The sequence below is a fragment of the Rana temporaria genome, chromosome 1, assembly GCF_905171775.1.
Source record: "Rana temporaria chromosome 1, aRanTem1.1, whole genome shotgun sequence".
Classification (NCBI taxonomy): Eukaryota; Metazoa; Chordata; class Amphibia; order Anura; family Ranidae; genus Rana; species Rana temporaria.
Window position 1 is genome coordinate 543,726,434 of NC_053489.1, and position 25,330 is coordinate 543,751,763.

Below are 25,330 nucleotides of genomic sequence, written 5' to 3' on the forward strand. Positions count from 1 at the left end.
TTAAAGTGGAACTAAAAGCAAAATTGTTTGGGATAGAGCAAGGGAGGGTCCCATAGTCAAACAGGAAGTGAGAGGTAATCCCCGTAAATTAAGGAAATTCCTAGGGGACACCCAGTCACCAGAACTAGTGTCCCCATTGGAAGATTTCCTCTCTATTACTTTTCAGGAGACCACTGAAAATTTGGGATTTTCTTTTACTTTTAATAAGGTAAACTGGTCAAATAGAGAGGGTCAATCTCCTTTAGTGGGGGGCACAGACCGCGAAATACATGTTAATTTCCTGATATTTCCTTATTTCGACTGCTTCCTCTTTGTAAAAAGTGTACAAGCCACTCGCATGGGCAATGTGATTAGACAGAAGGACGCAAGCAGTCATTCAAATAACCACAATGGTAGGCTGGTACAGAACCCATATCACTGTACATCTCAAAAGTCAATAATGCAAATATATATAGCACAATAAACCACAAGAAACAAATGAATAAAAAATGAATTCTAACAGGATAATTCACTCTTGCACAGACAGCAGTGCAGAAAATAATGGAAGTCTGCATGAACAATACGTCAGTGTTATTTTAGTATGTCATTTCTAATCCCAGTTTTCATTTATACTCTATACTTGATGGAAACTGCGCAAGGTAATGCTAGCTTTGGAGCTTTAAAAGTCCCCCCATTCAGCTTATACAACAGCAGCTGCCTAATCTAATTACATTTATTTTTACAGGCCCAACCAGAAATGACTGTGTTTGTTTTCCCTTTTTATTATTACGGTCCACGTTTCAGGCTGATTTGGGTATAGCAAGTGAGTCCTATAAATTTAAATGACCATATGAGAAAATAACAATGTTTTCGTAGCTTTGCTTTATTGCTTCTCTTCTCCGGCTTTATTCTCCCATTTGGTTGAACAACTATTCAAAATTCAGCGGTAGGGTAAAACCTGATATTGAGAACACCCTTAGCCTGAACTCAGGGAGAATTTCAAAAACTAAAAAATATATATTTTTACCATTTCATCAATTTGTACGATGAAGTTTAATAAAGAGTTCTGTGAATTAAATTCATGAGAACAGATGTATAGTATCTGGCTATAAATGAAATTCTTTTAGTCCTCTAAAGCTCCCCTTCGAGCAGTAAAACAGATTTGACAATTTCACTTTGGGTAATGCATTTCTCTAAACTGCTTTGAAGTTTCTACCAATTGCCATAAAGAGACTTCTCGATTTCCACACAAAAAAGGAAAACTAGCCAGGGAATGACGACATGATTAGGTCATTTGACCATTCATTTTCTAGTGTATACATCACAGTTCAACAGCCACGTACTGCCATAGGACTACCCTGCACTTCGTTATGGGCACAAAATAAATACAAACCAACGGGGAAATCAAAAGGATAAATACAACTGTAAAAGGCCCACACACAAGTGTTATCTTATTAGTATATAAAGCCTATTAGCAATGGCTGAACTTGATATTAAGCAGTGTCAAATATATTTCCAGCTGTAAGCTTTGGCTTACAGACAGCTCAGAATATTAAAGAGCCTGTCAAGTCACAAATATGTAATATACCATTGCCAAGTGGATTTTGAAAGTGCATGTTCTTGGGCTGTCATCTTTACCTTTGCTACTTAGTGAGTTACTAACTTAAAACCCCCAAAGGAAACCAGCTGAAAAAAATGTTGGGATGTAGTGGCTGCCTTGCTTTCTAAACCACTGATCAAGAAAGTCGCAATTCCTAATCTGATCATAATGAACAGTATTAACATGCAGGAAAGTCTTTATCATTTAGAAAAATCACCAAAACCAACTGGATCACCTGGCCAATCTACAGTGTTGCCAACCTACCAAATTTAAATTTACCGACACAACACTCAAAATGTATAGGCACAGCCAAGTTTTTACTAACATATCCAAAAGTTACAAAAATAGAGTTTTAAGTGCAAATTTAGGTTACAAACAAGTGCAATATGCAATTCAAAAATATACAATGTGATTTAAGGTCAATATTAACTACTCAACCTCCGGGAAGATTTACCCACATTCATGACCAGGTCATTTTTTGCAATATGGCACTGCGTTACTTTAACTGACAATTGCGTGATCGTGTAACACTGTACCCAAATAAAATGCGCTCCCCCCCCCCCCCCCCCCCCACAAATAGAGCTTTCTTTTGGTGTTATTTGATAACCTCAGCGGCTATATTTAAGAAAAAAATAATAATAATAATAATAAATATATATAATATATATTTTTTTTTCTGCTCTAAAACCTATCCAATAATAAAAAAAAAAAATCTAATTTATTTATCAATTTAGCCAACATTTATAACATCTACAAACTACGGGATATTTATATATTTTTTTTACTAGTAATGGCTGCGATCAGCAACTTATAGCAGGACTGTGATATTGTGGCAGACAAATGGGAACTTGTGACACTAAAAGTATGCACTCTCACTGTACTAATGACACTGGCTGGGAAGGGGTTAACATAAGGGGCAATCAAAGGGTTAACCATCTGCCTAGCCTGTGTGGGAGTTTTTTATTTTACTATGGGAAGGCATTGATTCATATTCCTGCTTTGCAGGAACACAGGATCAATGTCTTCCCTACTGACAGAACAGCATTCTGCCTTGTTTACATAGGCAGATCACCATTCTGCTTGTGTACTGTACAATCAGCAGGGACATTGAGACAGCGGCAGCAGGTCGATGGCGTCCCAGACCCAGGAGTGTCAGATCATGTACTAGGTACATGATCTGGCACAGAAAGGCAGTATATCTGTGGTGGGCAGTCAGGAAGTTGTTAAGGCAAAAAAAAAAGTTGTTTTTCGTCATAGTAGGTAGCTCAGGAACAGGATAGCAGGGCAAGGAATTTGAATGAGCAGGCGCACACACATGAAAGCGACACCAACAGCAGTAGCAGCAGCACAGATGAGCCTTAATATAGGCTTACCTGTAGCATAAAGTGGTTGTAAAGGGTTTACAACCACTTTACAAGTGTCTACACATTATGGCTGCTATCTGATCTGCAAGTTTTGGGGCAGATCTGGCAACATTCTCATGTCCGTAGTGGCTACCACCATCAAAAAACAGCCTTGTCCAATGGCTACTGTTCCCCTTACGCCAGCAGTGCACTAGGTTCATGCTTCTTCTTTTGCCTTAAAGCTTAAAGGAGAAGTTCACCTTTTAACAAAGAATAATAAAATGCACTTTTTTTGCAGGTAAAATAAAAGTTTATTATTTTTTCTTTCTGGAGCCTCTAAAGCAGGAAACCTCAAACTACAGCCCTCCAGCTGTTGTGGAACTACATATCCCATGAGGCATTGTAAAACTCTGACATGACTAGGCATGATGGGAATTGTAGTTCCTGAACAACTGGAGGGCCGTAGTTTGAAGACCCCTGTTCTAAAGCATTGCAGCAGCGATTAGCAGATCGCTGGTGTCATGCAGTTTCCTGCAGACTGTCAGTGTATCTGTGTGCCCGTATGGGCAAGCAAATACAATCTGACAGGCAGAGAGAATGAACTACCACAGCGCCGTGGTAGTCTATTGAAAACACTGTGAATGGGTGACGTGGCTGGGCGGGCAGGGAGAAGATCCCCACTAGCTGTGAGAGAGAATTGGGGGGGTGCAGGGGTGGGTGAGTTCGTAACATGTTACACCCTGAATATGGGTGCAACTTGTTACAAAGGTTAAGTTGTGCTTTACATCTAAATGCTGGCGTGGCCCAGGTAGGATGCGATCCTGCGACCACTGAGACCTAGAAAAGCTCATAAGGCAACTGCATACCTGAATGTTGTCCAATGTCTGTGCACAGCAAAATATATTATACTTATAATGTCTACGCCTTGACATACTGTCTGTTGTAACTATGCCTACACCAGTTATTCCAGGGTCACCAATGTCAGCGGGTGTGCTTCTGCCAAGTAGGCAAATTTTGGAGTACGTTGTGTTGTTACACATGGAGTGCAAATAAGTGTACGAATGTGTGCTTGATAGATACAACCCTGCATGTTATTAGGGTTAAAAAACGATTTTACGTTTACATCTTCTGCTTGTGCATCTGTCATTACATTAATACAACATAATTGTCAGACGTTTTTTTTTTTTTCTGAGCAACACTCTGTTTATTGTCAAATCAAATTGTATAATGTATAATTTAATAACAAGTAAAACTTTTTTTATTTTTTTTAATAAAAAGGAAACTTTGCTCTGGTAACCTATTCATACTGGGCAGATTACCAACAGCCTTATATGCTGGCAGACGGGGCAAATTTCTGTAGAAAGACTGTCTGGTGGGTAAATGGTGGTAAGGAAGACTAGATGTGGGCTACGATCAGACCTTGTATACATGGGATTTATTGTACAGCAGTCTTTATAACGCAATTACAGAACTTCCAGCAAAGTGTCGAAATGCTCATTTAAGCCTTAAATACTCCCTTCCGTTTCCGTTTGGTGAAACAGATTGGTATGGGAATAGTGGTTGCCACCTAAAACAAGCTGATAGCAGGTTCAGCAAGCTTTTAAGACCGTAACCTGCTGAAAACCTGCTAGGATCTTGTGTAAAGTGACAAGCCTTATGCCATTCACACGGGCACTGAGCCTGTACAGCATGAATTAGGTTTTTGTCTTAGTGTCTAAAGCCGCCTGGAGCTGCATGCAGGCAGCCTATGATAATAAATGGAGACAGCAATTTTACAGACATACCTCCACATGTGAGTTTGACAGGTGTGCAGGGGGACTGCACTGCTCCAAACGCACACTATCTGGGTTCACCGAAACAAGTGTATAGCCCCTTTCACACTGACGGACCGATGAGGACCCCCTTCACACCGATCCATTGCTCTCTATGGAGCTGCGGATGTTAGCAGAGATGTGTCCGCTGAAACCTGTCGACATCTGATTCAATACTGTCCACTAAAAACAGATGGATAGGGATGCCCCATCTGTCTGGTGGATCAGAGAGGATTACAATAGGGTGAAAACGGACAGGCGGACCGTTTCCGTATAACGGCCCATAGAGAACAGTGGGATGTGTCTGTTCTTCATCAGCAGAGAAGAGACAAACCTGTCATCCATCTGCTCAGTGGAGAGATTCCTTGCTGAACGGGCAGATCAGCTGACGGAGTCCACCAGTGAGAAAGAGGCCTTTCTGTCAAATTTGGACGTATCCGCACAGGTACTGCACCGCCATTCACTAACATAGACCACCAGCTTCAGATGCATAGAACACCTTATTGACACTGTACGAGCATAGGCCACTATTCACTAGTATAGGCCGCCAGCTCTAGATGCCTAGAACACCTTATCAACATTGTACGAGCATAGGCCGCCATCTCCAGATGCATAGAACACCTTATTGACACCGTACGAGCATAGGCCACCATTCACTAACATAGGCCGCCAGCTCCAGATGCATAGAACACCTTATTGACACTGTATGAGCCTCAGTGCCCATGTAAATAAAACCTAAATGGAATATATAATTATCAAGTACTAACACATGATTTTTTTTTCTATTATTGTGACATAAATATTTAGAGACATTGCCTTTTATTTTTACCTGTCCGGACAGCATTCCGGGCTTGGTTTACTGTCATCTGGCCACTCATATGCATCAAAACCTTAGCTTGAGGGCTGGTCTGGATATGGGTACCCGGAATGACTGTTGTAGAGACACCATTCATATTAACAGTTTTGCTAAATTCTGGTCCATTTCCTTGTATCTTCTGGCAAGGTACTGCATTTGAACATGGTGCTACCATGTTTACCATCTGTGTGGTTCCACCTGCTGTTGCCATGACAACCTTGGGCTGTGTTCCAGTTGTTAAAGCCCTGTTAAACACAAAACAGCCGATTAACAAAAAGCAATGGGTCAATTAACAATTTATTACCCGAACTGCCTCATGGAAACTTTAATTTTCCAAATACTATTTTACAAAACAGACTTAAATCGACTGATTGGCTGCTTTTAATCATAGCCAGTGAGGTGCGAGCAGGCACGAGTGCCCTATAGCAAGCAGTTTGCTATGGTTGCACTCGGGGTGGCCGAAGAAGAGGATCGGGGCTGCTTCTGTCCTATTAGGGCAGTGTTTCTCAATTCCAGTCCTCAGGCCCCCCCAACAGGTCAGGTTTTCAGGATTTTCATTATTTTGCACAGGTGATTTGATCAGTTTCACTGCCTTAGTAATCACCACAGCCTTTTCATCTGAGGGAAATCCTGAAAACCTGACCTGTTGGGGGGGCCTGAGGACTGGAATTGAGAAACACTGTATTAGGGAGATTCTTCTTTACTACCTGTCCTGGAGATAAAAGATGAAGAAAGAAGAAATCTCTCAAAAGTTAGGGAGATTTCCTCTTAAACAGTTATTACCAGAACACAGGTAGATCTACTCTAACCTCTTGTTTTGATGACAACCTTCACTTAATAAAGATTTCCTCTTGTGTCTCTGGTACAGGAATTGAAGGTTTTATGCCTTCCCTACACCATCCAAAACTAAACTCAGAAAAAGTGTTGGTTGTTTATACACATTAAATATGTAAGAGATGTTATCCGATATTCACCAACATGCCTTCAAACATTATTTCTTTATATGGAACAAAATCTATTCAATACCAAATCCACCTGCAAAGTTTCTGAAAAAACATGGCTTCTCCCACCCCCCTACATACACACACACTTGTCAGTGCGGAGAAAGATAACAAATTCCAGTTTTCCTTTCCTTTAACTCAGCAAATGTAGTGAAGGTGTTGTCTAAGCCAGCCCTCAAATTTTCCACTCACCTACTCGCATTTTGCAAGTGGAAAATGAGGGCTGGCGAGGAGCTGGGCTGCCTGGGAGTGGGGGGGGGGGGGGCAAGCACCGTTGGCAGGTGGGGATGATCGGGAGCCGAGCGACTGGAGATAGAAGAGAGCCGCGGAATCACAGAGTGGCAAAGCACGCTGTAACAGCATTACATTGAAATTGTCTCTGCTCTGCTCACTGATCTCACACAGCCCAGCCTCCTCCTAACCCCGCGCCTGGGATAGACCGAATACCTCCCAGCATTGGACCCGTTTTCTCTCTATCACAGGCACGGGGGTTAGGAGGAGGCGGGGCTGTGTGAGATCAGTGAACAGAGCGGAGACAATTTCAATGTTACAGCGTGTTTTACTGCTCAGTGTTCCCGCAGCTCTCTAACTTCGGCCACCCCTCCCACTTCCTCCGCCCTGGCAAGGCTGCAATGGGGGCAATGCAAGGCTGCATTGACGGGCACAGGTGAGCCTGCATTGACGGGCACAGGTGAGCCTGCATTGACGGGCACAGGTGAGGCTGTGCTGAGGGGAACTGATAAAGTTGTTAATATTTATTTTTGTAACTTAATTCTGCATAAAACATTTAATAGTTATTTCATGGGATAATTTATGATGGTGTGATTAGGGGCGGTGTAGGGTAAGGTTTGGGTGGGGCAACTGGTGGCGAGTAACCCTTGAGACCTAGCTAGTAGCTCAGGACTTGAAATTTTGAGTCCTGGTCTAAGCATTACAATAAAAATTGTACACTGTGCCAACATGAGATTGAGGTATTGCAGAGTTCTTTAAATATTTCTGTTATGAAACAAAACCCATAGTCCTGTATAGTGTAGGAGATTTTTATCTCACCTGGTGACTGGTGCAACATAGTTCCCTGGGAACACGCCAATCTTACTGGTATGCATGGAAGTTCCTTTAAACCAGCCATCCTGACAGCGTTCAAATACCAAAAACATTTCACCTTTCCGAAGCTCCAGTTCATCCTCCTTACGTGGGAAATAGGGATATATGGCAACATACCTGAGAAAAAAACAACACTCATTACCAAGTGTGTCACTCCACCAAGTCATGGTCATGATATGCTCGATAGTACATCATCTCATAGTATAAGTATTGTAGCGATAAGCTTACAAAACTCCCTGATGGCTTTTAGTGCTAGGATATTGCTGATATGTTTGATTTCTGTAGCTTAAATAAATTTTCACCCTAGGCTGACTAAAAATGGCCTAATGCAGGGCCGATCCTAGGATCACAGGCGCCTGGATGCAGAAATATTTCTGGCACCCCCACATTTTACTAACTTCTCCCCTTTACAAATGTTTCTATGGCAATGACTCAACCACAGAGATGCTCCCCCACAAAGTCTTTATTAACCTGGGATCCTTACATGATCTCTTAACAATAAACAAAATACAGGAAGAGAAGCAGAGTACTTTATTGGGACCTGGAGGGGGGCCTCTCTGATGGACACAGAGAGGGCTTCTGTTAGGCCTTGTACACATGACCGGATCTGTCCGCTGATACTTGTCCGCGGACCAGTTTCAGCAGACAAGTTCGGTCGTGTGTACGGCCGACCGGACAGGTTTCCAGCGGACATTTGTCCAGCCGACCGTTGTCCGTCGGACATGTTCGGTCGTCTGTACAGACTCGCATGCGTCGAAGTGATTCGACGCATGCGTGGAAGCATTGACCTTCCAGGGTCACGCACGTCGCCGCGTCATCGTCGCGGCGACGGCGCGACCACGTCACCGCGCTGTCTGTCCGCGCGGATTTCTGTCTGATGGTGTGTACAACCATCAGACAGAAATCTCCGGGCGGACATGTCCGCTGAAAACGGTCCGGCGGACCGTTTTCAGCGGACAGTCCGCTCGTCTGTATGGGGCCTTAGAGAATCTGTTAGATGTTCGGCGCCCCCACCTCTGCAGGCGCCTGGGTGCAATGCACCCTGCCTAGGATTGGCCCTGGCCTAATGATCCCCAACTGTAAACATCACTTGTTAGAATGGGGCCATTTCAGATTTACTAGGTGCCAATAACAAGCAACCCAGTTTGTCAAATGCACTTATCGGGCAGGAAGATTTTCAAACTTGTAGGAATATATTCCTGTGATGACGCCCAATCCATAATAATCTTTTTTGAAGAGCAAAGCATTATGTGAGAGCCTCTGTCACCTTCAGCCAAAAAGAATTGCGGGGGGGGGGGGGGGCTTGTAAATATTCACAGAACCTCTTTAGATCTTTTTTCCCCACTTACGCTATAATATATACTATGCTTCAAACAGAAGCATTTAGATAACAAAATAATGCTTTAATTCAAAACATACGGAATTTAAAGCTTCTAGGCCTGCTAATGAACTATAATTGGGGCTCCAGGGAAATGGATGCCTCCTGATGCCTGGAAATGATGATCTCTTTGTGCGGAAAAAGTAAAACTGATGTGGCTGTTGATTGTTACAAATACAATTTAAGAGAATTTTAATGTGTTATGTCCTTTGGGAGCGCAAGTGAACTTTTCATAGACAAGGGAATATATGATGATGGCTATTAGCATGCAGTTTACTGTGCATTCACAGCCCCATGTTAATTATTGGCTGTAATCATGAACAAGTCAAGCATTTTGCACACCAATGAATTCTATGTTAATTACATATCTCCAGGTATGGGTCACTGGTTCGCCTCTGATCCCTGTGCAGAACATATGGACTCCATGCCAAACACCTGGAATTATTAGCTATGAATAATAATACTGTGTAGGTCCCAGGGTGCGCCTTTCATAACCAAACACAAAGTCCAGCACTAAAAATTCCAGACACAATAAGTCTCACTTTTTAACTTAGAACATTCTCATTTGTAATCGTTTTGTACTGTATGCCCAAATGTTTCTGTTCAAGTGCAAACTTTGATGTCTGCCCGCAGTAAGTAATGCTTAACACATGGAGCAACGAGGCTTTCGCCCAATAAGGGTACTCCACTTCGCCAGCGCATCTTATGAAATCTCCGCGCTAAAGCACGTTTCAAAGTGATGTTTACTTGACCGATCAATCAAGAGCTCTGCATGTAATTGGGAAATCTTTAATTCTTCTCGCACATCTGGACTGGAAGAAACATGACTGAAAGAGCCAGCAATCCGAGAAGGAGCAATAACTGATGTGAATGAAGCTGGTATAGCTTAGTAAGACTTCTCTGTGCTCTACAGATGGCAAAAACGGCAAACTGACTTTAAACTAAAAATGCAACTGGCAAACCCATACCAATACACAATAGTGATATGTCAAGAATGCATTTTCAACATGGTATTAGCTGTGTGTCTGGAGTGTAAAAATACTTTCCTGCAAAATATATATTCTGTAATCTCTGGTAACCAGACACAGGTCCACTTATCTTCTCATTCAGGCCCCACTCACACTTCAACGTTTTGCAGCTTGCTGCTCGAAGTTCAAAAACGTTCAACAAGCAAAAACCTATTGTTTGCAATAGGTCTTGTTCAGATCTGAGTAATCTGTCGCTTGTAGCAAAATGGCCGTTTCTCAAAAAAGTACATGAGCTACTTTTCAGGCAGAATTGAGCGTTTTTGTCCCCATAGACTACAATGGAAATTCCTGAAAAAGCACGACATGAGCGTTTTTTCAAGCGTTTTTCAGCTCAAACAGAAGCCCTGTGCCTTGGTATCAGCTTTCCATTGGCCACATGAAAAACTCCTATTTGAAAAAAAAAAAAAAAAAGTGTGATTTGGTTTCAAAAAACGTTTGAAAGAAACACCTGAAAACGTGACTCTTATGCCGCATACACACCATCACTTTATGTGATGAAAAAAAACGACACTTTCTGTGAAGTAAAAAATGACGTTTTTGAAACTTCAATTTTCAAAGACGAAGTTGCCTACACACCATCGTTTTTCTCACAATGTTCTTGCAAAGTGAGGTTACGTTCCACCACGTTTTACCATTGAAGCTCGCTTCATAAGTAGCTTCTGGGCATGCGTGGATGAAAAAACGTCTTAGAAAACGACGTTTTTTGCTACACACGGTCAATTTCTGTGAAGTAAAAAGTGCACTTTTGAAACACGACACATAAAATTGAAGCATGCTTCAATTTTTTTTGGTCGTTTTTTACAAGACATAAAACGACGTTTTCCCCCACACACAGTCAATTAAAGTGAAGTTTTTAAAAACGTAATTTTTTTTCATCACATAAAGTGATGGTGTGTACGCGGCATGAGGCTCAATTCACACATGAGCGAATTAATTTACTGACGTTTTTTTACAAGCTTTTTTAAACCATTTTAGAAGTGTATTACAAGCATTTTACAACTTCGGGCATTTTTGTTTAGCCAATAAAAAGCACTAGGGGGAGGAGAAAGAGAAAATTAGGGGTGGGGAGATGCTATTTGAGCGTTTTTACGATTTTCTGCTCAAGTCAGGTGTTTCTTTTGAAGTCTATAGGGCCAAAAATGCTTGTAATCTGCCAAAAAAGAAGCTGATGTACTTTTTTGAGCATCAGGCAACAGAACACTCAGATGTGAACAGGGGCCATTGAAATGAATGGGATTTGGCTTGTTGAGCATTTTAGAGCTACAAGCTTCAAGCAGAAAAATCGCTCAGGTGTGAACTTGCCTCGTTCACACAAAGTTTTTGCTTCCCTCTTCTCCCTGTTCTAGTAGCCTATCCCATTTGGGGGTCCCAGTACTCCTCTATAGTAATGCAGGCTTGAAGGGTCCCAGTAGGCTGGAAATCTGTAAAAAGCACCAGGTGTGCAATGTCAGCAAACCAACTTGGTATCATATTTGTAATGTGTGTGTGTACTAAGGTGACCACATTTCCAAACTACCATTCAGGGACACCCTCCCTTCCCAAAAATCAGCTTGTGCTGTAACGAATCACAGCACAGTGATTGGACACAAGAGGCAGGATTTATAATTTCTCCAATCACAAGCAGGGGGCGGGGATTGTGCTCCGGCCAGGACAAGTACTGTCAGTGAGTAAAGTGGTGATATGACAGCCTTTTTTGGGGGCATCAGATTGGCTCGAGGGGGTGGCTGTATCAGTTTCATTCCGGGACACCGTATTGTCCTAGAATGAAGGTGCTCGGGACAGACCTGCAAAATGCGGGACTGTGCCGGGCAATCCGGGACACGTGGTCACCCTAGTGTGTACGTGTAATCCCCAGGTCTGCTGTTGCATCGATTCACAATCCGCGCGCATGCACAAAGTCGTACATTGCATTGACAGTCTGATTTCAGATGATGCATCTGTGCTGAACATTCTGTATGTGTTTCAGATGGTCATTTCATAAAACTAGGTATTTAGAACTGCAAACATAGGGCTCTTTAAGATTTTAATATCTGCCAAAATCAGTGCCTACCATTTACAGTTTTAATAAGCTGGGTTTGTGTGTGGGTATTTATGCTCACAGGTACCACGTGCAATGAAAAAACACACAAAACACTATCAGACAATAGCTATTCCATTTTGCCCAATGCAAAACAGGTATGCGTTTTCTCAAAAGTCACGTTCAGGTTTTCTGTGGATGATTTAGCACACAGTGTTCAATGTATTCCATGTGTCGGCCTTTGTAAATGTGTTATCCAATGAAAGCCCCCTTTCCTGCACACACAACTATCACAGAAAATGCTCAAGTATCATGTTAGGAATGTAAAGCTTTATATGGAAACCACTGATCTTCCTAAATGTAGAAGAACGTACAGGTAATAATATGCAAGCTGATAACCTATTATCTTTTAAACATTTAGCACCATGTTCCGTAGCATTTTACCTAAACCAAAAAAAGAAAAAGTTTCCTTTAACTGTCTGGTTTATTTTTCATAAGCAGCTGTACATAGCAACTAATATTTGGTAATAGATAATTGGGGGAAGCTGCACCCAGAAGGTTTTTTACCTAATGCATAAGAGTAAAAAACCTTCTGCCTTTAAAACCACTTTAAAGCGGAGTTCCACCCAGAAATGGAACTTCCACTGTTCGGATTCCTCCCCCCCTCTGGTGTCACATTTTGCACCTTTCAGGGGGAAGAGGGAAGCAGATACCTGTCAAATCTAGGTATCTGCTCCCACTTCAGGGAAAGATCGCTGCACATTGTGCGGCGATCTACACAATGTCCGGCAAATCCTCCTCTCCTGGGTGTCTTCTGGGAGACACTTTGGTCCCTGCTATCTTCTGGGACCTATCAGAACGACTCGTGCATGTGCAAGGGGTGAAGCCAAAAGTCTTTACTGCCTGGTTCCCTTACCAGGAATGGTGGCGGCAGCATTCGGGAGTCTACCTGAAGATCGGCTGGGGTGTCGACATCGCGGGCTCCCTGGACAGGGAAGTGTCCTTATACTAAAAGTCAGCAGCTACAGTATTTGTGGCTGCTGACTTCATTTTTTTGTCCACCAGCGGAACTCCGCTTTAAGCTAGTTATCAAGGATTATTGTCAAATTGTGGCTCCAACGTTTTGATTGTAAATGTATATAGTGAAAGCTAAAACCCATAACTGCGCATGCACATATATCTATACATTTTGGGTAGAACATAAGGACTTACACGCTTGGTCGGGTGGATGGCCTAAGGTGTGCAACTTGTTCAGCAGGACCAGTAGCCAATCTCTGCCCAGCAGTAGAAGATGTTGCCCCAGAGGTTGTAGAGACAATAACAGCAGCAGTCAGTGGTGGAGGAGGAAGAATAGGTGGATTCAGATCCTAAGAGGAAAAAATAAATAAAAAATCACTCCACTAATCTGAAGGCTAAAAATGTCCAGAAACATTTAACATTACAGAGGTCACAATAAAACATTAAACTTTGGGGAAAAATAACGGTCACAATTACTTAATTGATCCAGTGTTTTTTAGGCATATAGTTGGTCCATTTTTTCTATAACTGATGTATATGCTTATTTCCAGAAATGTGTATGAGAAGAGAATGGCAGCGAAATCTGGCATAAGGTATGATGCCCACCTCTGGAGTGAGCCAGGCTATCCTACTCAGTTCAACTGGCACTGGGGCAGCAAAATAAATAGCATTCAGCCAAAAAATGGTATTTAAGTGGTCCTTAATTGTATGCAATGTAGCATGATAAAAATATCACATTTCACCTTTATGTATAGTTATAACCTTCATCATTGTAAAATGAACAATGCTTTTTTCTTTCTAATACTGTGATGATCATATCTGTGATATCTGTTGAAATAGTACATTTCTGCTAAATGGTCTGAACTTTACTGTATAAAACCTACATTAATAATAAAAAGCAATAAAAGTAATTATGTTTTCACCAGACATGCTGAATAATGTGTATTTTTTGTTACAGATATTTTACATCTTTTATATCTCGAAAATCTCTCTATATCTGCCACAGCCACAAAAACACAAATCAACCCTTGTTCTAGTTTATTTTTTCAGTGTTTATCATCATTTTTTTTTCGCATTCCATTCTAAAATGTGAAAAACTAAATAAATAATTTTACATCACATAGAGGTGTTAATTCTTCCAAAGAAAATGCACTTTTGCACATTGGTACTGACTACCGTGTTTCCCCGAAAATAAGACACCGTCTTATATTTATTTTTCCTCCAGAAATCACACTATGGCTTATTTTCGGGGAATGTCTTATTTTTTTTTACCGGCAAGTATGGTACAACAGTATGGAGCCGACCTTACCGTATTTATGGGGCTGCCGACACCTCTCCGGTCACTTAGAGATACCGTGGAGCAGATAAGAAGGGCTGCACGACTTCTTTACAGCTCCTGAGCTCCGCACCAGTACAGTACGCCTATCACATCTTGTTTTCCCGCCCGCACCGCTACGCATACGACACGCCATCACTACGTCTTATTTTCGGGGATTCGACACGCCATCGCTACGTCTTATTTTCGGGGGGATGTCTTATATTTCGATCTTGCGTCGAAATCACGCTACGGCTTATTTTTGGAGTACGTCTTATTTTCGGGGAAACACGGTAGTATTCCAAGGTTTCCCTTCTCCCTCAGTTTTTCTCCCTCACTCCGCTAATGTGACTCCTGTGCTGATGGAGAGGGGCGGAAGAGGGACAAACAAGGATGCTGTGCAGACACCCAATATGCTCCTTATCAACCAGTGACATCATTTGTCATTAGAATGCTGGCAGCTAGAAGGTTGTAATGGTGCACAGTAAAAACGTGTGCTTTGTGCAACTAAAAGGCAGGCTTCATCCGCCCGCTGGCTTGTGCAAAGTTTTGGGCAATTTTTAGGCATTTTGCCAAAGCAACACTGAAAAAATCTGAAGGCACCTGGGTTGAAAAAGGCTGCCTCAGGGGTACAAATTACATGTAGTACTTAGTTTCATGTTACTACGTGCTTTGCAAGTACAGCATCAAGGTGAACGGGGTACTTTCCTCTTCCATCTGCCGTCTGATAACATAGCTAGCAAAGAGATTACTTTTTAATAATTGGCGCCGGTCTCTGCCCTAGGCACTTACATAAGTAAAGCAAAGAAGAGGAATGCACAGGTACAGAAGGCCGACATGCCCTGTGCATTCCTCTTGCCGGTCATTAAGAAGCCATCTCCTTGCTAGCTACAATATACAAGGACTGCAGAGGTGGGATGAGAACACCCTGTCTGACCAATATATAGCCGTGGCCAAAAGTTTTGAGAATGACACAAATTTTAATTTTCACACAGTCTGCTGCCTCTTTTTTATGATGGCAACTTGCATATACTCCAGAATATTATGAAGAGTGATCAGATGAATTGTAAATTAATTGCAAAGCCCCTCTTTGCCATGAAAATTAACTTAATCCCATAAAAAAACCATTTTCACTGCATCTGTAAAGAAGGCTTTAGGGCACCCAAGAAAGTCCCGCAAGCACCAGGACCATCTCCTACAGCCGATTTGGGGCACCACCAATGCAGGGTTTGCTCAGGAATGGCACCAGGCAGGTGTAATTTCATCTGCATGCACAGTGAGGCGAAGACTTTTGGAGGATGGCATGGTGTCAAGAAGCCACTTCTCCCCAGGAAAAACATCAGGGACAGACTGATATTATGAAAAAGGTACAGAGAGCGGACTGCTGAGGACTGGGGTAAAGTCATTTTATCTGATGAATCCCCTACCTGATGGTTTGGGGCATCTGGAAAAAAACATGTCTGGAAAAGAAAAGGTGAGCGCTACCAACTGTCATGCCAGCAGTAAAGCATCCTGAGACCATTCATGTGTGGCGTTGCTTCTCAGCCAAGGGAGTGGGCTCACAATTTTGCCCAAGAACACAGCCATGAATAAAGAATGGTACAAAAACATCCCCTGTGAGCAACTTCTCCCAACCATAAAAAAAACAGCTTGGTGACAAACAATGCAAGGCAAAGGTGATCACTAAGTGACTTGGGGAATAAAACATCAACATTTTGGGTTTATAGCCAGGAAACTCCCCAGACCCTAATCCCATCGAGAACTTGTGGTCAATCCTCAAGAGGCGAGTGAACAAAAATCCCCCAAATTCTGACAAACTCCAAGCACTGATTAAGAAAGGATGAGCTGCCATCAGTCAAGATGTAGCCCAGAAGTTGATTGACAGCTTGCCAGGGCAAATTGAAGAGGTCTTGAAAAAGAAGGGTCAACGTTGCAAATATTTACTCTTTGCATACACTTAAAGTGATACTAAAGTCTCTGGCTAACTGACTGACAACAGCAGGAGCCAATCAGAAAATAAAGCGGGCAGGGCGGAACCGCAGCTCCTTGCCTGAATGGACACACAGAGCTGCAGCTTGGCTTGGGTGCCCCCATAGCAAGTTTCTTGCTGTGGGGACACTCGACAGGATGGAGGGGCCAGGAGCAGCGAAGAGGGGCCCGAGAAGAGGAGGATCTGGGCCACTCTGTACAAATCCACTGCACAGAGCAGGCAAGTATTTTAAAAACAAGACTTTCCAATCACTTTGAGTAGTCTTTAATAGAGGTCAAAAAACAAGACTTTCCAATCACTTTGAGTAGTCTTTAATAGAGCTCAAACTAAAAATAAAGACATCTGAAGAGGAAAAAAGGATAATGGGATTTAGTTCCAAAATGCAAAATGTTCCAGGGATCCCCACTAGTCTTATAGGATTTCCACTAATCCGCTAGTGTTGCGCAATACAAATATTTGTTGGTGAACGTGAGGAGGCAACGCTTTTGCAGAATTTCTTCTTTTGTATTGCTGATAAAATTGAGATGAATGGAAATTTCCATATGCTTGCTTTTATTGTAATAGCAAGTTACACAATAGGCCCTATGAATGTGCACGCCAAGTGAAGGGAAAGATTGAGCTGGGATCAAATGACTCTTCGCCAACTGATCGCCAACTGATTGGATCCCTGCGTTTTTTGGCCAGCTTGAGCCATAATCAGTTGCGTTACGTGTTCTTTATGATAGAGTACTCAAACAGGCATTGTGTCCTCTCTACAGAAAGGAGGAGGAATTTGCGATGGAAACAATGCAAACCGCTGGCAAATAAAAAAAACAACAGCGACAGCTACATAACAGTCAACCGAGCATTAAAATCGAAATATGCAGTCAGTATTTAAACAATGAAAACAGCATGTGGATAGTACATAAACACTCCATTTATGTAAAGAGTTAAGTCATAAGCCGGAAACTGTTCTGGAAAGCCTTCCAATTCAGCTGCAGCCTACCTGAAACCATGAAACCACAGCACCGAGGATTTTATACCAAACCCCTTTGATGTGTGCCGGGTTATTGTTCCCACTTTCTCCCCGTCTCTCTTCTTTTACTCTGTCTATTAACACTGCCACCCTTTGAAATGTATCAGTGCTGAGGGTAGAAAATCTGTAAAAGGCACATAAGGTTGTCTTTGAAAAGCAGTAATGCAATTGTTAGCCGCTAATCCATAAAACATTACACAGTGCTTTGAGATTCTCTGTAGCAAAACTTAAGAAGAAACAAAAAAGGCAGTCTGCCTCAGAGCCATCATTTTCCTTAACGGCTTCACAAACTTACAGGGGAAAAAAATATATCCAATTAGGCAAATCAGAAATCTACATCATGTCATAATAAGGACTGGATCTAGATGTACCCTAATCCACTTGGCATGTTAACACCCACGGGCTTTTCTAGACACGAAAATGTGTCTTCTGTGTTCAGTTTCATTGCAAGGTTCCAACTGGCAAACATATTGCTCTCTAGTTTCCGACTTTCTTCCCATTTCTATTTTTAACAGAGAAGAAAAATGTTGTATGGAGTTCAACAGAACAGCAAGGGGAAAAATCTGGCTGCCTGACGTGTCTCCATACACACAAGCTATTTATTTTCTTGTCATGTGGGACTTACAGGCCCAGAATAGCCCAAAGTCCCATAAATTGGCAGGCAGAGAAGGGGTTAATATTAACCCCCATGATCACCAACGCCTGTTCATTTGTTTGGCCCATGAACCAAAAGGCATCAAGTATTTTTTATAAAATGCAGACAATGCAGTATTCATCTAGGGAAAACTGCTTAACAGCTCAAATAATCTCCTAGACTTGGCACAAAGTGCTTTCTGTGGACTCCTTGGTTATCACTACAGAGAACCATTATTATTTCATTTTCTTGAATGTCTGTATATCTGCAGATGCCAATTTTAACTATCCACTGAAAAAGTGCAAAGTAAATCACAATACTCAATGAGTGCAGTTCTTAAAAAAATAAATAAATAATAATAATAATAAAAAATGGCATAGCAATCTGCCCAGTGAAAGTGCATGTAAATTTGTTCTGTACAACAAGGCAAACAAATGCTATTAGGCCATTTCCTGTGCAAGATTAAGGTTTTTAATTGATTTAAAACAGAAAATACTGCATTTGGCCACTAGATGGCTCTCAGTCTCATACTTAACGGTGGATATGGGTTCAGATGTGTTCGGGATCCTAGCCCCAACCCACCTGTCCAATCCCGCCAGGAAGCCGACAATGCACACCGCTGATCACAGGCATCGAGACGTTTCCCGTTCTGTGCAGTTGCGGACCAGAAAATGCTTCACTGCCTGTGATTAGCAACCTGGCGCGTTTGTGCAGGTGGGATGGGACTAGGACACGCCTGAGCCCATCTATACTTAAAAGAAAACCGCATGAGCCTTCATTATCCCTTTAACCACTTAAGACCCGGACCAATATGCAGGTTAAGGACCTTGCCCCTTTTTGCGATTCGGCTCTGCGTCACTTTAACTGACAATTGCGCGTTTGTGCGACGTGGCTCCCAAACAAAATTGGCGTCTTTTTTCCCTACAAATAGAGCTTTCTTTTAGTGGTATTTGATCACCTCTGCGGTTTTAATTTTTTGCGCTATAAACAAAAATAGAGCGACAATTTTGAAAAAAAATCAATATTTTTTACTTTTTGCTATAATAAATATCCCCAAAAAAGATATAAAAAAAATTGTTTTTCCTCAGTTTAGGCCGATACGTATTCTTCTACCTATTTTTGGTAAAAAAGAAAAAGAAAAAAACAATAATTTAACGATTGATTTGCGCAAAATTTATAGCATCTACAAAATAGGGGATAGTTTTATGGCATTTTTATAAAAAAATATTTTTACTACTAATGGCGGCGATCAGCGATTTTTTTTGTGACTGCGACATTATGGCGGACACATCGAACAATTTTGACACATTTTTGGGACCATTGTCATTTTCATAGCAAAATGTGCTATAAAAATGCACTGATTACTGTGAAAATGACAATTGCAGTTTAGGAGCTAACCACTAGGGGGCGCTGTAGGGGTTAAGTGTGACCTCATATGCGTTTCTAACTGTAAGAGGGCGGGGCTGGACGTGTGATGTCATTGATCGTCTTTCCCTATATCAGGGAACAGACTATCAATGACAGCGCCACTGTGAAGAACGGGGAAGGTGTGTTTACACACAGCTCTCCTCGTTCTTCAGCTCCTGTGACCGATCACGGGACACCGTTGACGATTGGGTCCGCGGGTCCCGCTGCGTTTTGCACCGGGTCGCGTGCGCGCGCCTGCGACCCACGGCTGGGCTCTTAAAGGCAACGTACATGTACGTGCCTGTGCCCAGCCGTGCCATTCTGCCAAGGAATATGTGCAGGAGGCAGTCCTTAAGTGGTTAACATGTCATACCTACCTGGTCTTTGTAGTGGTTTTGCACAGGGAAGCTCCAATCCTTTTTTTCTTGGGTCCCTCCCCCTTGTCACATTCCCCCCCCCCCCCCAGCAAGCCACTTACTGGGGAGGCACTCATGCCTGCTTGTTACAGAGCAGCTTTGAAGTGTCCATAAGAGACAGAGCGTGGCTTGGCCCATCCCTCATGCTCCCTCCTCTAAGGCTGTGATTGGTGGCATCGGCAATGGTTCCCATTGCTGTGTCTCAGCCAATGAAGAGGCAGAGACCCAGGAGAGACGCTGCTCTCATGCACATTGCTGGAATGAGATTCGGCTTTCGTAAGTATTGGAGGGGCTGCACACAGGTTTTTGGTTTTAATGCATAAAAAAGGTAAAAAAAACTTCAGCCTTTACAACCACTTTAGAGCCATCTAGTGGTTTTGCGGTATTTCCCCATTTTAAATCAATTTGTCGCGCACAATTTGCACAGAACAAATGGACTTTCACTGGGCAAATTGCTATAACATTTTTATACTGTAAATATACCGTTACTTTTCAATGTTTCTAGCTACGTTTTCTTAAAGCTGAACTCTAGGCAGACATGAGAGGTGCACATTAAAGTGACCCTTTTTCCACATTTTGCCATCTCCACTAAACACCAACTTGCAATCTGCACGAGATGTACTTATAGTAGCATACCTTGCTGTAGCAATTTCCTTAAGGTAGTGTATCATTACAGTTTTTTTTTTTTTTTTAATAGCAACTTGTCCAAGTACCTGAATTTGGCTTCATTTTAGCCTTGTAATCCCCTGTAGAGCAGCACTCAGCCTGTAGTGCCAATCAGCACGCAGTATTGTGTGCCCAAATAAGCTGTCGCTGTTGACCTCATCCTAAAAATACTTTTGCCTGGCTGCTGCACTGATTTTTTTCCTTAGCCCTGGTTCACATTGGTGCGATTTGGCATGCCAAATTGGCGGCAATTGTACAGATTTCCAAAAGTAGTTTCTGTACTACCTTTGCCGATTTCGGGATGCGATTTCCATTGACATCTGTGCAGGAAACCCACAACGGATGATTTTGAAATCGCCCCAATGACATGCGGGAATTAAATTGCGCGAGTTCAGCTCATTCCATTCCCGCACTCAGTGTGAACCTAGGCATACTTGGGTAGATTCAGAAAGAGTTAGGCCGGCTTATCAGTAGATAGTATGTTTAAGCGTATGCTCAAACAGAGATACGCTTAAACAAAGCCAAGATAGGCCGGCTTGCACCGTTCTATCTTAGCTTGCAATTTTTCAGATGGCCGCTAGGTGGCGCTTCCATTGCGGCCGGCGTAGAATATGTAAATTAGCTTTTACGCCGATTCCCGAACGTACGCCAGCCCGCCGCAGTCGAATTACGTCGTTTCCGTAAGGCCTTAGGCGGCCTAAAGTTATTCCACCTATGAAGTGGAATAACATTGTTAAAGTATGGCCGCCGTTCCCGCCGCGAGGTTCGAATTTTTTACATCGTTAGCGAAAGTCGTCCGCGAATCGGGAGTTACGTCGTTTACGTCCACGTCGAAATCAATAGGCCCGTACGGCGTACTTAGCCGCAATGCGCACTGGGAAATGTAGGCGCCTGGCGCATGCACAGTAGCAAAAAAGCGTCAAAAACCGTGAGGTCAAGCCTCATTTCCATACAACACGCCCCCCCTCCAACCAATTTGAATTAGGCGCCCTTACGCCCGCTCGTTTTAGGCTACGCCACCGTAGATTAGCAGGTAAGTAGATTGAAAATCACTACTAGCCTAGTTAATTTACGGCGGTGTAGCCTAAACAGGCTAGGCTACGTCGCCCTGAAGATAATCCAATCTCTCTGAATCTACCTAACTGACAACACTTCTTAAATCACCGACATGGAAAAAGTAGGCAGCCAGGGATGTCAGTACTACTTATCTGCATGGTGTTGACTAGAAACATATTACCTGTGTTCAAAAAATACCCGATATTTGCATAAATTCACTCCTAAATGCGGCACAAAAAGTCAATGTAATAAATGTAAAACCTAATGGAATACAAGGCCATAGTAGAATATATCTAGTTGTCATAAAAGGTTAAAAAAAAAAAAGGAATATATTGCATAAACATGGCAAAAGCAAACAAAAGGCTCTGCCCATATAACACTGCATTTTACAGATCTACCTACATTTTTAAACCCAACCTTTCAGCTTGGCACTACTTAGGCCTGTGATCTCTTCAATGACCTTTTCTAGCTAGCTTTGACAGTTGCTGTCTATGTAATACAATAATTGCATGCACGTTCTCTGGTTATTAATTTTCTGCTGTCTCCTTAATGCACTTCTAGCAAATCACTTCCTTATGACTCATTGATGACTTTTACTGTTAACATTTTTAGTGCTATGAAGATTAGCAGCAGTAACTGTAAACTTCCCAAAGCAAACGCTAAAAATGTAAAAGGAAAAGCAAACATGCATAACTAACACCAAGTTCACACTTCTCCGTTTTAGAGCAAATGCGTTTCCATTCAAATCAATTAAACATTAGAGTGGTTCGAAAGTTAAAAATGTATTTTGTTTCCTCCCTAATGTATTCCCTGCATTAAGATAAAAAGCCCCATTAATTGTTCTACCCACCCCTCTTCCTAAACACTTGACTCCTCCCGCTGCAGCGCCCCTCCTCTCACTTCCTGGTATCACAGGATACCCTGAGAGCAGCAAAAGCCATGGGTTCCTGCTGCTGTCAGTCAAACTCCCATGACGAGGGTGCAGGGGCATGGCTTACAGGCCCTCTGTGATGCACACTCAGGAGCAGGGCCGTCTTAATAGCATTATGGGCCCCTAAGCAAAGTAATGCTCCGGGGCCCCTACAATGATGACAGTGCAGGTAAACAGACATAAAGTAGGTAGGAGGCAGACTGCGTCCCCTGTGTATCTATCACTCTCAGTGCCATCATGGGGCCCCCAATTTCAGGGCAGCGTGGGCTCAAGGACCAGCTGCTTTGGGGAAAGTGCAGGGGCCCCCCATGCAGTTGGGGCCCCTGGGCAGTGCCCAAGTGTGCCCTCTCATTAAGACAGCCCTGATCAGGAGCACGTGTGAACACGGGTGCCCCCTTAGCCAGAATATCTTGATGTCTGCATTAAGCATGGCTGCTTTCCTGGGAAATAAAAGATAGTAATTTAAGTAAGAATGTAAGTTCTGACAGCCCCAGCATCACTGGTAACTGTAGATGGTAAGACTTGTTTCATGTACAGCACGATTCAGTGGCTGAAAGCTTGCCATACATTGGCAGAGATCCAATGTATTCAGTATTACTACTTTTTTTACTGAGGCCCGTCTGCAGTGATGTGCAGAGGAGGTGAAACCAAACAGAAGTACCACATGTTTATTGTTTCTACAACTGTTGGGGACAGCAGAGTCCAAAAACAGCACATTTTTACACAGAAAAAGTTATTGTTCTCTGGAATGGTTTTGTTAAAGGGATAAAGTTACTATCCCTTCCTGAAATTCATCTTACTACTTGTAATGCCGGGTACACAAGAGCCGAGTATCGGCCGGTTCAACAGAAATTGTTATATGCAGAGCAGTCCGTCTTCAGTAGAATATGCATGTCAGAAAAACATCTGCCAAACAGCATTCAATCAGCGCTTGTGTGTTCTAGGGGGGGGGGGGGAGCAGCTCAGTGGGGAGATTGCTGTACTAAAATTGTCGTTAGTACAGCAAACTTCTCACGACCTTCTCAGAGAAGGCAGCAGAGGTGTTTTTTTAGAATGCATTAGAATGCTTGCTACCTCACCACTTCATATTCCTGATATGTACCTGCTGTACAATGTGCTTGTATGAGAAAGTATCCTGTTCTCTTTGTATTTCTTCCTTTATGTAAAATTCCTGGTGTTCCTGTTAGTGCCCTTTCTTTCCTATTAATAACTGACCACACTAAGCAGGAGAGAATAGCGTGGTCAGCTGTCTAGCTATGCTGGGAACTCAATATACTCTCCTCTAATGATCAGACATGTCCTGCCCCCCCCCCCAATGAACAGCCATTCACTGGGAAGCTCAGACTGCTTCTACTCCCCCTGGCTCGTATGCAGCTGAGAACAGAGGGAATGCGATTACTTATAAAAAAAAAAAGGGGAAGTATTTATAATACTTTTTTATATCTATACAAAAATGTTTTGCCTTTCATTTCTATTTCAAACTGAATGGGTTGTTTTACAAGGTGATTGTTCACAATCACTTTAAGGTAAAAAAAACTTGAGGCTTTAGAACCACCTTGAAGATAGGAAAAGTGTGAAAATAATAAGGATGTGATGAGAGAGAGGAAAAGGGGTGTTGGAAAGGTTGAAGAAAGTGAAGAGATGGGAGAATACAAGGTCGTGATAGTTGCCATTGGAGTAAGCAGTAGCGTGTGTCCATTGCATCAAGCCAAAAGAAGAGGTTGGGCTGAGGAGCAGGAGAAGAAGCTGGGGTGTTATCCTTAAAGGGTCACTAAAGGAAAAACATTTTTTTGCTGAAATGACTGTTTCTTGGGTATAGAGACATAAAAGTTAACTGATTGCTTTTAAAAATGATTAAAAATTGAATTTAATCTATCATATAATGTGCCTCTAGTTTCACTTTCGGTTTTAAAGGACATACATGAAGTTCCGGGTGAGAGGTGAGTCAGGAAGACTCACAGAACAAAAACAAAACAAAACAAATCCAGGGCAGTGTTTTGTTTTTAAAATTAATCTGATTGGTTCTGAGGAGTTTTAGACACACAGTAATGACAGCTTAGACCACCGTGAAAATCTCCCAGTACTGTGGTTATAAGGAAACAGGCAACCAGGAAGTGTGGAGATCACAGCAGAATTACAGCCACTTCAAAGCAAAAACGAACAATGAGGACATGAAACCAGTACTGCAGTAAGGTAAAGGAAGCTATTTAGCTTAAAAAATGTTTCCTTTAGTGACCCTTTAAGGCCCCTTTCACACTGGGGCGGGGGAGTCGTTGGCAGTAAAGCACTGCTATTTTTAGCGGCGCCTTACTGTCAATTACACTGCGCTATTCGGCCGATAGCGGGGTGGTTTTACCTCTGCAGAGGCGCTTTGCTGGCGGTATAGCCGCGGTGCCCCATTGATTTCAATGGGCAGGAGCGGTTGGAGGAGTGGTATATACACCACTCCAAAGATGCTGCTAGCAGGACTTTTTTTACCATCCTGCTAGCGCACCACTCCAGTGTGAAAGCCAGGCATCAAGGAACCATGAGGCCGATAAATCATTGCAATCCTCAGAGAAACTGAAGACAATCGATAAATACAGTGGGCTTCAAAAAAGGAACAGGATAAAGAGGCAGCTGTAGGAAGAACTTGAATAGTGCTTTGTGGGAATAGAAGAAAATCTATACTTTTTAGGAAAAAGGTATGCAATGTCATCAGTTTTACTGCTAATGTAGATTTAAACAAAATTAACATGCGTGTTTGCAAGTTATATACGAGGTTAC

General features: G+C 42.4%; 1 protein-coding gene across 2 annotated transcripts in view; it reads right to left on the reverse strand.

The window, feature by feature from the left end:
* The window catches only part of SH3RF1 (SH3 domain containing ring finger 1), a 245,177-nt gene that overhangs the window by 15,205 nt on the left and 204,642 nt on the right, over positions 1–25,330 (reverse strand). For both annotated transcript variants that reach the window (XM_040333076.1, XM_040333067.1), the window contains 3 exons: positions 13,330–13,484; positions 7,641–7,811; positions 5,563–5,834 (listed from right to left, as the gene is read on the reverse strand). In XM_040333076.1, the coding sequence (XP_040189010.1) occupies positions 5,563–5,834; positions 7,641–7,811; positions 13,330–13,484 (598 nt within the window). The remainder of the gene's footprint in view (positions 1–5,562; positions 5,835–7,640; positions 7,812–13,329; positions 13,485–25,330) is intronic.